Source organism: Eleutherodactylus coqui, chromosome 1 (genome assembly GCF_035609145.1).
Source record: "Eleutherodactylus coqui strain aEleCoq1 chromosome 1, aEleCoq1.hap1, whole genome shotgun sequence".
NCBI classification, from domain to species: domain Eukaryota; kingdom Metazoa; phylum Chordata; class Amphibia; order Anura; family Eleutherodactylidae; genus Eleutherodactylus; species Eleutherodactylus coqui.
In genome coordinates this window covers 456,443,930-456,458,628 of record NC_089837.1, presented here as the reverse complement: position 1 = coordinate 456,458,628, position 14,699 = coordinate 456,443,930, and the positions used below count along the sequence as shown (strand labels likewise).

General features: G+C 40.6%; 1 protein-coding gene across 1 annotated transcript in view; it reads left to right on the top strand.

The window, feature by feature from the left end:
• LOC136582846 (aquaporin-2-like) overlaps positions 1 to 13,622 on the top strand; it is a 30,960-nt gene extending 17,338 nt beyond the window's left edge. The window contains exons 2-4 of the mRNA XM_066584114.1: positions 3,158 to 3,322; positions 10,306 to 10,386; positions 12,141 to 13,622. Of these exons, the coding sequence (XP_066440211.1) occupies positions 3,158 to 3,322; positions 10,306 to 10,386; positions 12,141 to 12,338 (444 nt within the window). The 3' untranslated portion in view covers positions 12,339 to 13,622. The remainder of the gene's footprint in view (positions 1 to 3,157; positions 3,323 to 10,305; positions 10,387 to 12,140) is intronic.
• Positions 13,623 to 14,699: the final 1,077 nt, after the last annotated feature.

The window sequence follows — 14,699 nt, the reverse complement described above, 5'->3', positions numbered from 1 at the left end:
GTAACCCAGGAGAAGTGTCAGTGGAGTGTCATGCAGGCAGTGATTGTGCTTTGTTGGAGGTAGTGTGGTGCTTAGCAAAGGTATGCCATGCTAATGAGGGCTTTTCAGAAGTAAAAGTTGTTGGGAGGGGGGGGGCCCACTCTTGCCGGTATTGTGGCTTAATAGTGGGACCTGGGAACTTGAGATGCAGCCCAACATGTAGCCCCTCGCCTGCCCTATCCGTCACTGTGTCATTCCCATCACTTTCCTGAATTGCCCAGATTTTCACACATGAAAACCTTAGCGAGCATCGGCGAAATACAAAAATGTTCTGGTCGCCCATTGACTTCAATGGGGTTCGTTGTTCGAAACGAACCCTCGAGCATCACGGGAAGTTCGTTACGAATAACGAACACCCGAACATTTTGGTGTTCGCTCATCTCTAGTCAGGATAGATAAGGAAGTTTATATGGCTTTTTTCTTCAATTGTGGTGTAGGAGAGTTGAAGAGGAAGAATGCTGCTAGGGTAAGCTAAAGGAAGATGTTGTGGGTGTCCGTAATTGTAGCTACACCTGGTATAGGAAGGAGCAGTGTCTATTACTGACATCAGGTCATTTCTCTTATGCCAACAAACAAAACGCATCACACATTTCTGCCTTCCTACATTCAAGGTTGAACTTTGTAATTAAGTGTTTTGAAGGATAACCCAGGGTCATGTAGTGAAGACCATAGTGCCCTATCACCACTTTCCACTTCCTTTCATATACCCTATGCTAAAGGAGCCTGGGAGATAATGTTCCCTTCGGAGTCTACGGCACTCTATCCCTGCCAATCAGTCTTCTGCTCACACTACCACCCCTATCCAGCTGGCCCACTCTCCTCATACTTTTCTACTGTACCACCCGGCACCCTCCAGATACAGTTACCCAGATGGCTCAGGCAGCACCATACTTTATACCAAACAGGTGCTTCAGGCCCCCTCCCAATTGAACAGCCTCTTTGCTATCATGTACGGAGCTACCGGGGGCTTCAATGCAACGTGCAAAGCAGGACTCCAGGGTGCCAATGCGTTTTCTGGATTGCTGTGGGGCAGCACAGACCTCCTACCGCTCCAGACCTGGTCAGGCTTGCACCCCCTGTGACTGCGATCATTACACCCCTGTCCATAGACAGCTTAACAGAAGGCAAAAATGATATAACTTTGTTCTACACAGTGAAGATTCTGAGAGGCCAGTGTTGTAACTCACCCCTGACCCATGGGAGACCTCACAAAATGAGGCTGTAATGATGGATCACAATGTTGTACCTGTAGGTATGTCAGAAAGAATTTACTGTTACCCATGTTCATCTTTGATATATTTCTTCAGTGCTTCCTTAATTTAAGGTGAAATTTCAGGTTTGCATCATTCATGACCTCATATGGTTGAGAAGTTACATGTAGGCTATTAATTATAGATCCTAACGGGCTGATGTCTGGCTTTCAATTATATCTTTAACTTAGCTTATTGCAACAACTCCCATTGACTAACACCTACATGATAATTAGTTGGAGTTGAGAGTAATTACCCTTGGAATGATAGTCTTAAAGAATATGTGTCATGAGAAAATAGCCTATTGTATAAATCAAGTTTTTATGTTAAGCTTTTTTTTTAAATAGTTTTTAATTTTCTTTTTTTCATTGTTCATCTTATTATCATTCCAGGCAGGATTGCTATGAAAGTTAACACCTTTAGTATATCGAAATAACTCAGGATCCATCATTCACTTCAGTTGATGGTCACAGCTCACATCTTCCCCCTCCCTGCACAATGACCTCTGCACAGGTCACAGAGCATGCCCACAACACTCTATTATAGAAATCAGTAAACATCTGCAACCTATAGATTCCTATGGCCATGCGGCTGCTGTAAAGCATATTGTATATCCGAATGTTAACTGAAGCACGGACAAGATGGCTGCCCCATAATCATGGAGAGAAAATGGAATAAAAAATCTACAATCAGAACATAAAAACTGATTAAAAAAAAGAAAATGTATCAGTACCAGGTTTAAAAATAATAGGTGGATACATTCTGAGGATACAAGTCCATATGAAAGTATTGACATAGTGATTGCCATCAGTAAAATGACTGGGCTTTCCTTTTATCTCTTCTCACCTAAACGCTTGTCCATATAGGTATCTAATAATGTGTATGACCGCTCTTGTGCACCCAGTCTGCTGCGCTGTTTGTTCCAGTAAAAGAACTGAAGCGAACCGTAACCGTTCTGTTTTCGTGAAAACCAATTGAAATTAATAGGGAAAAATGGAAACCTTTATTTCAGTTTTAATTCCATTTCCGGAACAGAGATAGAAAGGCACAACTGAGGCAAAATGCAAGTGTGAAAGAAGCCTAAGATTGATCGCCTTTACATCTGCGCTGGCTCGGAGGTTTTGCCGCAGATCTGGTACAAAATAACAGAAGTAAAAACGCTGCATGCAGCCCTTTTTTGTCCAGAAAATGCCGGACAGCTGAGCGGAAACTAAACGTACCCCACTACAGTTTATAGGGTCATTTAGCTGCTGTTTTGTTTTGTCCAGAAACGGAGATGTACGACCACAGGGATTCCCCAACAGAATGGGACAATGGAACTGCCGACGCAGATGTGAAAGCAGTCATACATTGTTTCCCTTACTAAGAATAAGACCTATCTGGAAAATAAGCCCTACTCTGATTTTTCAGGAATACATTACCTAGCAGGCATGGTCTGGGTCCCTTACGCCATTCCTTGGAGCTCTGTACTGTTCCCGCAGTCCTAGCCACTTGTACATCATCATTTCCTGGTGACAGGATTCATAAATCCCGCCTCCAGGAAGTGATGGCTGTGATTTGTTCTCGAGCGCCATGCTCAGCCAATCAATGCAGCACCCGATGAACCAATCACAGCCATTGCATTCGTTCATCCATTGATTGGCTGAGCCATGGCACTCAAACAACCAATCAACAGCCATTGTGTTGTGGAGGCGGGATTTATGAATTGGTCCGTGTGAAGGCTGCTTGACATGGACAGTTCAATGAAAGTTATTGAGTCAAAAACTATTATTGCTATGAAGCCCTTCTCTCTGTAAATAGCAAGGAATTTAACCATATTTTAATGTAATAGGAGATGTGATTAAGCTTTTAATATGTCTGTTTTCCAGCCTGCTAATAATGCAACAGAAGGACAAGCTGTGACTGTGGAAATCATCTTGACCCTCCAACTAGTGCTCTGCATTTATGCCTCTACTGATGACAGACGGGATGACATTGTGGGGTCTCCAGCACTTTCTATTGGTTTTTCTGTTGTGTTGGGTCACTTAGTTGGGGTAAGTGCTGTTATATATTATTAGGCTTGCTAAGTGTTATATACACTGTATTGTATTACGTCCTTTCTAGAGCAAAAAGCTGTAGATAATAACAGTAGTAAATTCTCATATACTTTAAAGTTCTGCAAGTCTCATATCAGTGGACCCAAAAAACTCATAGAAGATATTCAAAAAACTGCATGCCAGAAATGTTTTTATAAAATGCAGGAAAATGTCGCTGCTGGGGCCAAAATCTCCATGAAAACCATTGACAAGTTAAAGGAAACCTGTCGGCAGCTGGGAGGTAATGTCACCAATGTCATGTAGGGGACAGTAAGGGCTCCCACCCACTGGCGATATTTTCTACGCTAAAAGAAATAAAATACCTTCAAACACTTGCTTTTTGTTGCCATCTATTAAACACAATAAGTTTTTTATTTTTTCGTCAGTAGGGCTGCGTGAGGGCTGAATTTTTGCTGGGTGACCAGTAGTGTTTATTAATACAATTTTGGGCTATGTATGATTTTTTGAGGATTTTTTATTACATTTTTTCTAGGATACAGGAAACCACAAAACTGCCAATCTAGCATATTTTTTTGATGGCATTCATTGTGCAGGATTAATAATGTGATATTTTAATAATTTGAACTCTTACAGATGCAGCATTACCATTTTTTATGTTTTTTTTAATGGGACAACTGCAAATTTTTTTTTAAACTTTTTATATCTTTTATATTTATTAAAACACTTTATTCTTCTTATGTTTACATTTTCCTTTAGTCCCCATATGGGACTTGAACTTGCGTTTGTTTGATCGCTCATACAGTATAACGCAATACCATAGTATTGCGTTATACTGTATTCTGACCAGCAATCTATCATTCATGGCAGCCCTGGGGGCCTTCGCAAGCCACCCGGCTGCTATGACATCCTGTCCATGATCTCATTATGGGGCGGCTGTTCGGGACTTCAGGCATTTAAAGGGTTAATAGCCATGGTTGGTGCTATTCGATCGTGGTTGTTGTAGGCAGGTGTCGGCTGTTAGAGATAGCTGACACTCTCCATGTATGGAGCGGGCTCAGCTCATGAGCAAGGTCCATATGCAAACACTCGATATGCACCATGTATGTACAGGATGGCCTTAAACCTTGACATCTCTTCCACTGGTATACTTAACTGACATGCAGGGCCATTTAATAGATGCAATTACATCACATGTAATTTAAGGAGTTTTCCCCAAATGGTTGCTATCATAATGAGGGGCAAGCAAACCAAATTTTCAGACTGTGCAGCTGTAGCACATGAGGTGCATCACCACCACCATCACCACAGAACGAAATTGCCGTCTTTTTACTATCTCAGAGATTGCCGATAAGAGACTACGATAATGAGTTTTTGGCGCCAGAGTAATTGGTATCCCGGTGACGAGTTTGCTCATAGAACCTAGAGAGAAGCACTCTGTAATTTTTCCAAGGATGACCTCGGAATTTTAACATTGGTTCCAAACAAATTGTGGCCTACTGATCATCCAGTCTATATATGGCACAGACATTAGAGAAGCACTCATTTTTGTATTTGAGAACCCCATCACAGCTTCTGTAGCTCATCCCTTCCAGACTGCTTATTCTGTACTTTTCTCCTGGTCTCCAGCTCACATGACCGGCACAACACTTTGTGTCCTGCTGTTAATGGAGCAGATTAATGACGAATGTCTAGGAGAAAAAAATAAAAAACTGTCTTGCCCATAGCAACCAATCACAGAGCAGCTTTCATTTTATATTCCGCTCTTAAAAAAGGCAAACTGCTCAGCTATTGCCCATCCTGCTGTACCAAGCTCTGCCACAGCCTGCCTTGCCTATATGCAGCCGTAGAATATTATCCTTTCCAATCCACTGTCTGACCTCTGAAGACATTCTGATTGACAGCTGTACAGCTCTGATGTCGGAAGACGTCCGACAAGGTATTCTTACTGTATGTTACTGGCTGCTCTGTTGTCGGGGGCCTCTCCAGCATGTCCAATACCACAGTACTGGCTCTAGCCAACAGATGGCGCCATTGTAAAATGGCAGAAAGAGAAAGCCCCTTAGGAAACCCTGAAACCAATATTGGATTGCAAAGGGTTTATGCTCTGCACCTCCATAGGTCCTCATAGACAATTAACCAGTGTAGTCTCTGCCTATCCCTGTATCAGGCCTGCTGACGTACTATTTCAACACTATTGGTGTGCACATCTAATGGCTCTGCTGAGACTGGCCTCACTTACAGTTTGATATGTGAGAGTTGCAGCTTCTCCTGACTTGATCTCTTCCATAAGATTGTCCAGGATTGACAGCGTTACTCTCTGCTCCTCTCCACATAGGGGGACTTGTTGTAGCTGCTGCACTCCACTCACCCAGGTCTATGAAGTTACTGTTCCTCTCTGTCTAGTGTCTACTGAGTATGCTCAGTTCAGTTTGGAAGCCCAGCACACACTAGGCATTAGCACATCTCTAAGCCTTTCAGTGGCAGCATTAACCCCTTAGGGAGTTTACTGGCAGCCTGCAACAATTTCTATAGCCAGTATATAGGGGAAACAACAGAAAACGTTACAACATGCAAAAGTCATAGTTTGCAAAAGGTGGTAAGGCTTACCTCTCTGCAAAAGTTGATGTCTAAGTGGTGGGACAGTGGAACAAGGTATGAATTACCTAAAAAATTAAAAAGTAATGGCAAACTTGCTGTTTTTTTCCATGCATACATTTTAATGTCATATTAATAGTGACTAATAAATCACATTTGGGACATGAGATGAATCCTTTTCAAAACTTTACTTCTCCTTCAGTTGCTTAAGTCTTTCTGCAGGCAGTTCCCAAGAAACTCCTAAAGTTGTGCAATGCATTGTGCTACGTCCTACTATAATCTTACATCTATTGTGTAAGCTAATAGCTCACTGTATGATCGCAGTGAGTTCTGACATCAGCATTGGTAAATCACACACGTTCTTGGAGACCTTAGGCATGTTATTAAACATCCATTAATAGCATGTAATAAATCCCACATGTCAATGATGGCTATATAAACTATTCTGCCCACAATACATCACACAGTATGAGATCCAAACATATGGAATCGTGGAAGAGAGATGAGAATTTACTTGTCAGATCGTCTTTGAATTTGCCATTAAGGTTTAGAGCCCATCATAACTTTACATTACTATGTTCCATATTTCTTGCAATGGATGTTCCAATTCTAATAAATGATACTATATTTTTATGTGATGAATGTGAGACTTAAAATGTCAGCGTGTAGCTAATAATATTGATACTGAGCTGCTGATCTGCTTGTTTCCAAGCCTTCAAAGAGCATTGAAAAGCAGATAACCTTTAACAGTGTCCATCCAACTCTCTTGGCAGTCACAATGAATTACAAAAGTGACCTTCTAGAGTTCTGATTCTCTTTTTGTGATTTATTGCTTCATACTAATGCAATTGCATGGTGTTATGTTAGATTATACCTCAAAAACAACCTTATATTAGGTGATTGACCCAATAACGACCAAGTGTTGTAAATATAAGGTGCTTAGTCCTGGGCTTTAATCCTGCACCATTGTAAATATTCTGCATGAGTTTAAAGCTCCTGCTATCTTGCAAGACCAGGTTGGGTGCTTGGCTATCAGAGACAGCAAAGGACCTGGAGGGGAATGAAGAAGTAGTTTATAACCACTTCCGCCCTCTCTTATTCAACCTGCATAACATTCACTAAGTGCTATTTAGAGAATAGAGGACGTGGGAGTGCCATTTCCTCTATTGGACCCAGTGATCACATGATCACCAGCGATTCCCGACATGGCAGAGCTGCTGGGTCTTAGCAGACCCAGATCAGTTCTGCCAGTGATTAATGTCACCAAAGAGGGATGTTCCTCAGATGCCTCTGTCCTGTGTCTGTCACTGCACTGACTACCAATCAAATATAGAATTAAATTCAAACTCACTACCTTCATCCATAAAGCTCTCCATACTACCGCGCCTCCCTACATTGCTTCCCTCAACTCAATCCACCATCCAGCCCGCACCCTCTGCTCCACTAATGAAATCAGATTAAGTGCCCCTTTAATTCGAACCCCTCTCTCCCACCTCCAAGACTTCTCCAGAGCAGCACCAGTCCTCTGGAACGCGCTACCAAAAACTATCTGGGCAATCCCTGACACACAAGTCTAACCATTGTCTATGTGTATAGCATCCCTCACTCTCCACCTCGCCATACTGTGCACACCGCCAGCCCCTTTATCTTCTGTATCACCACATTACCTGTAGTATGTAAGCTCGTTGGAGCAGGACCCTCACCCCTACTGTTTCCATCAATTGATTACTTCATGTAACTGTTGTCCTGTGTTATTTCCCCTGTTTTGTAAGCGCTACGGAATATGTTGGCGCTATATAAATAAAGATTATTATTATTATGTCCCAGTTACATTGGAAAACTGTAAAATTAAAAGAAAAAAAAATGGTACTGTGAATGTCCCCCAGAGGTCTTATTTGACATAGATGGTAAAAAAATAGTTACATCAAAAAGGTTTTAAAAAAATATAAATGTATATAAAAAAAAAGAAAAAACTCACCACCCATTCTAACCTAAGCCATTTCCATATCCCATAAATATATAAATCATATATCAAAACGTACAAAACACAATGAGGAACGGATTCCTGTACTTGATTTTAGAGTAAATATACTAATTTTAAATATAAAAACTATTAATTAAAAAAACACAGAACCCCGAATAAAAAAAGAAGGAAAAAGAATCAGTGAAAAAAGCTATTAAAAAATAGCCCTATATGTCACAAAAAAAGCAGCAAAAAGCATTTTGGCAGCCCTAAAACCACCACATACATAACATCGGTAAAAAGTGCTAACCCTATAGTATAGAAACACCCTGCTCCTTAAGGGGTAAAGGGAATTTCCCACCATAGTAGCTGATGGGATAACAATGGGACTTGTGGGGTCTGATCCAACTGTGCGGGCAAATGATGGCCAACACTTGTCCTTGTGTGTCCTCGCTCCCATGCTGCTGCGCAGGAACAAGTATCGCTGGCTTGCTCACAGAGTGGCCAGCAGGGGTCTGGGGGGCTGGAGGAGATTTCTCCCCTCACTCTCCCACACCCCTCTTCATTTACTTAACATAGCGATCGTTCAGTACTGATGGCTGCTGTTTACACTGAACGATCATCCTTCAAGCTGCATAAAATCCTGAACGATGATTATTCAATGTAAACAGCAGCCATTCAGTACTGAACCGGCCGCTGCTAAAGTGAATGGAGAGGGGTGGGGAAGAGCGAGGAGTGAAATCTCCTCCAGCCGACCCAGACCCCTGCTGAGCAAGCCAGCGATACTTGCTCCTGTGTAGCAGCACGGGAACGAGGACACACAGGGACGAGTGTCGGGCATCGTTTGCCCGACATTCCTCCAGTGTAAATGGGGCTTTAGTTTGCTAATAGTTGACTACTCTAGAAGTGAGTTATGTTACACATTGCATCTCTTCATACTTCCCTTTGGCTAAAATTAAGATCAATTACACCCTATAATACATGTATATTTAGAAAAGTTAATAATGAGCTTATTATTTTGGAAAACCCTTCTAAGTAACTCTATTGGGGAATTTTAAGTTAATAGAGGGAAATTTCACGTTGAAGACCATTAGCTGTTAGCCACAACAGAGACTGGCTTCTTTCTGGAGGACTTGGCATATCATTGCATCATACAGACATTGACATATCCATGTTTCACACAGACAGTTCACTGATTTGTTTGCAAACTAAGAAATTGTTCTTTTCACCTAGGGCACAGTTGTAGGAAAATTGAACACTTTCTGTCAGTTCCGCACATACACTATCCTACCAAAAGTAACTGAACACCTAAGCAAGAATCAAATGTAGTATATTTTTTTTTACATATGTTAATACTTAGTGGGGCTCCTTTGGCCTTAATGACATCGGAAAATCTCCATGGCATACATTCTATTAATGTCTGATCCACTTCAGCTGGTATTTCCCACCATTCAGCTTACTAATGTCTGACGAGTTCTCTTAAGGAAGATGGACGCTGTTCATATTTCCTGACCTGACATTCCAGTTCATCCCAAAGATGTTCAGTAGGGTTCAGGTTGGGACTCTATGCAGGCCAGTCCAATCGTGAAACATCCATATCCTCAAACCAACTTAAAACAGCATTGGGTTTATGGACACGGCGCTTTGTCTTGTCAGAAATATTGTTGACCGTTTCCATAGTATTGCCAGATTGTTGTCAGCATATTATTGTCTAGAATGTCAAGGTACACCTCCATGTTCATGGTTCTTATGACTACATCCAGTGGACTAAGACCATGCTACCTAAAATATCTCTGGACCATAATGGAATCTGTGCCCTACCTAACTGTTGGCACAACACACTCAGGCAAATGGCGTTCCCCAGGCCTCCTCCACATCCAGGTATGTCCATCTGATTTGAAGATGGAGCAGCGTGATTCATCACTCCATAGCACATTCATTCATTGCTCAACCATCCAGTGATGACTCTCCTTACACCACGGTAGATGGGCCAATGCGTCTTCATTGGGAGAACTCACCAGACATCTGCAGGATAAATACAGAGAAATACCAGCTGAGGCATATCAGTCATTTATACAAAGTATGCCACAGACAGTATTTAATATCATTAGGACCAAATGAGGCCTCACTAAGTATTAATATCTGTTGATTCTTGCTCAGGTGTCCACTTACGTTTGGTACCTTTATTCATTTTGTTAGACTCAATAGTATTCAGGCTTTGATGGAATTTGTCATCTGCAGTACATGTAAGACATTATCACGCCCTGCTCTTCATGGTTATCTCTGTGAATAATGGTAATGAACAATATGTGTGGATTGATTGTATCGCCACCAACACTGTTGCAGACAATAACATCAATATCATTCTCAATCCATGATGTAATATCCCGAAAATAACCTGTTCTTTTGTCCTTGGATTTAGATTTATTTCACTGGCTGTTCAATGAATCCCGCTCGCTCATTTGGACCAGCTCTGGTAGTTGGAAATTTTAACACACACTGGGTAAGACAAATGAAGAAATATAATGACCTTAACAATATAATGATGTGTGACAATTACTATCTTACCATTTATGATCCTGGATCTACAAAAAGGCAACTACTGTATACTGTGTGCTGCTCAAAGTTGCTGGATATTTCCACTAAATGGATGGAGATGATCAAGTAAAGGGCATAACTTTTTATTCCTTGCACCACGTGTTTCAACTCTGTATCGGCACAGAAGTATGCCATTGAACTATGGTAATAATGGATTTAGTATTGAGCAAACTTTAGAAAAGCTCAGTTCGGCCAGTTCGGTTCAGTCCAAATTAGTTCAAAACAAACGGAAAGTTCACCACAACCCCCAAAATTAATGTATAAGAGCCATGAAAGCCCTGTATAACACTTGAGAGTGTTATACAGGGCTTTTATGGCTTAGACAGTGTTATATACCAGTGTTCAGAACTAGTGTTGAACAAATCGAACTAGTAGAACCCTGTGTCAGGTGGAACTTTGCTAAAAGTTTGATTCGGGTTTGTACTTTAAGGAGAGTTTGACCCAAAACAGGGTTCTTCTGGTTCGGCTCGTTCGACACTGGATAGGTTGGAAATTTATGAATATAAAAGGTACCAGCTCATAAACATCGGCATTGTATCATCAGTTGGTGTAGCATCATATTAACATGGCATCACATGCTGGTCTCAGCTTGAGAAAAAGAACTACTGCGTTTTACCGATATTTCATGGTAAATAGTAAAACATGAAAGCAAATTTGGCATCTTTAATGAGAGCCACATTTACCAATAGGCACAGAACGCCTGTGCCCTACAGTCAGTCCTAGGAAAGGGCTGTATTCATATTATTATGTTTATTAGTATGTTTATTTTTAAGTTAAAGGAATTGTCTAAGAATTACACAAAATGTCTGTCATTTGTGCAGCCTATAGAAACCTGTTCTAGAACAGGAGAACACATATGCCAACTGGAAAGGGAAAGAGTGGGGTTGAGAGTGGGGCACTAGTAAGATGGGGAGCCTAATGCTACACTATTCTGAATCCACCCTCAGCCCTGCCTCCTTTTCCATCTGGTCTAATATGTATTCCCCCAATCCTAGGACAGGTTGCCACATGGTGCATGGATGACAGCCATTTTGTGGCATTCATAGAACCCCTTTAATTATGCATTTATAGTGCATTGATAGACGAGGAGAAGATGGCAGAAGATCCTAGGTGTTGTAAGAAGTGTGCTCCAATATTCTGCTTTATATTGTAAGAGCGGAAAATAGTTTAAAGTCATGCATGGATTTAGGTGTGGCAACTTGATGAGTGGAGCCAAAACATATTCTTAAACAGGATGACGGTTGGTTTCTTAAGCGCCCAACAGCCATCTCAATGACTATCAATCATTCAGTGAATGGAGGTGCAGCGTGCCAGAGATCTCTCCCAGCTGCCCACTCATAGATAAACAACTGCTTGTTAATACTGAGCAAGAAGTCTCTCACTAGTTTCTTCTTTGCAGCTTAATGAAACGAAGTGACTAGCGACTAATGAGCGATTTCTCACTCACAATCCTGTTGGGTTCGGCTTTTACGCTACCGTTGGTTTGAACAGGTTTTTGGCCGATAGTCAACCCATGTAAAAGTACTCTCATGTACCTGACAATCTGTGTATTCAGGCTTACAGTTCATTGTAAATTGTCCCTTATTCGTATCAGCATATTTATGCTCATCTTTCTTACATGTTAATGGCCTCACCTTAACATCTTATTTATCTCTGCAGATCTTCTGGATTGGACCATTGGTAGGAGCTATCCTAGCTTCCTTGATCTATAATTACATACTATGTCCCCAGGAGCAAAGCTTCTCTGAGAAGTTGTCTATGCTCCTAGGCAGAATGCCAGCTATGCAAGATGAAGAAGATTGGGAAGAAAGACAGGAACAGCCCAGAAGGAAATCAATGGAACTTCAGACATTGTAACATCTACTGCATTTGATTTGTGCAAAAAGAACTGTGATGTCACTCTAACTTGTCATATCATATAGAAAACGATGTGTGAGATGTGGGATAGGTTAGAAAATCTTAAAAGATGAAGGACATAAAATACAGACTTGTACCATATCACTGCACATTGTATAAAGTTAGTGAAGGTAGTATGTTAACAGTGGGCGCCATTGATGCAGTGCCTACGGTGAGAAACAGGCTATGTCTGCCTTCACAACCAACCTTTTGTATTGCTCTAAGGCTTTTAAAATGACAAAGCAACTCTGCAAATAATCCTGGTTTGTGTCTATAGCTGTTATGCAAATCTAAGTGTGTCCATGGCAACAGACTACAAACAAACCTTGTGTTGTCTGATCCTGCAGCTACATTCACTTCCATCTGTTCCGTTTCTTGTTCACCTTCCAAATGTTTGACAGTAAGAAGTAAAAATTGCAAAGTTGCCTCATTTTTAGATTAAACTGGTGAACAGACATAATCGTGAAAATGTATATCAGTGTGAATCAGTCTCTAATATAAATGGTGTCATTAAAATTGCCATTTTATTAATCTTCCATGACTGTACTGTGGCCACTGAGGTGTAGGAACACTGTACAGATCTGTGAGGACAAATACAAGCCGGGGGTTTTCTGGTATACAGCTCTATTATATGGTTTCTCTTGGTGCAGAAGATCTGCTATATGACACTACTATCCATCCCTTGAAATACCATGTTTCCCTGAAAATAAGACAGTGTCTTATATTAATTTTTGTTCAAAGAGGTTTAACTTTTTTACATGTACAGCGGCCTGGACACTATTTAAATTGACTTTTTTAATTAACTGTTAGCAAGGCTTAATTTTAGAGTAGGGCTTATATTTCAAGCATCCTCAAAAATTCTGGAAAATCATGCTATGTCTTATTTTCAGGGTATGGCTTATTTTCAGGGAAACAGGGTAGTTATGCTGATGTTTGCATTACTTTAGTTCAATTTATTGTCAGTCAGAAGGGGTTCCCATTTCTGTCTATGTTTAATAGGGGCCCTTTAACTTATGTCCCAGGTCACTGGCCCTCTCCTTAGGTATTAGGCAATTAGGAATGTAAGTAGACTATCTACTTAACACAATTACGTTTTTGCCATATTTTATGCCATGTCTGATTTTTTACATACTTTCTCAAACGGAGAACAATATACAATGGTAGAAAAAGTTAAAAACACAAGAAAATTCTGTCACTAGGAACAATGGGAGCTTGATGTGTTGTAATAAAACTGCAATTCCTTAATTAACATTGGAAACTTAATCGTCTGACATTGTCTGGAATGAAACTGGTGAAATTACACACTTGATAAACTGTAATTCAAGGTCACTACTCCTTAATGTCCTTTCTTAAGCATGCATTTTTTAAACTATTTTTATACCAATGTTTATTTGGAACAGTGTCCCACATTTTATAATACTAATGATTCTTTGGCTTGAAGTTCTCTCTGTTCTTTTGCGTGTGCTCTCCTGCAAGACGCAACTTCTTTCGAGCTTATGTTGATGGACATCTGCCCAACATTCTAATTCAATCCAAAGTTGTAGAATTTGAAAAATACAGGTTTCTTAGCTCCATGAACGATAACAAGCTTTCCTATAAGAGAAAGAGACAAGCAGATGATGTAAAGAGTCCCAAGGAACCACTAGTAAGGTAAATGTTATGAGTGATGTTGAGCAAACTGAACCAGTTCCTATTTTGGTTAAAACCTCGCTAAAAGTTTGGTTCGGTAGAAACCTGAAGCAAGGCTTTAGCAATGTTCTACCCAAAACAGGGTTCTACTGGTTCAATTTGCTCAACACTAGTCCTGAACACTGGTGTATAACACTGTTTAAGAGCCATAGAAACCCTAAACGTTTTAGGGCTTCTGGTGAACTTCCAGTTGGGTTTGAACTAATTTGGACTGAACCAAACTTTTTGCAAAAGCACAACAAACCAGTCAAACCGAACTTTTCAAAAGTTTGCTCATCACTGGTTATCTGATATAGCTGTATCTCACATAATACTGTTAAAGTGCCATCAAGTGCATGGATTCCCAGCACAGGCTGTGCAGAAGGTGATCATATAGATGCTGTAGAAGAACAGAGCACTGAATGGCGCAAGTCTGGACAGGATCAATCAGGCCTGGCAGTCATATATTTGTTTTATTAAAGTACAGGAAACAACGTATTTCGAATCTGGACAAGATTATTCTTCATGTAGCATTGTTTTTTAGACCTCTATAGAAACTGGTGGGTATGTGGTCAAGCTTCTTCAGATTCTTTCACACAATTTAGTTGCAAGATATTGTCAAATAATGTGGATTTTGTTGTCTTCTTAACTGCA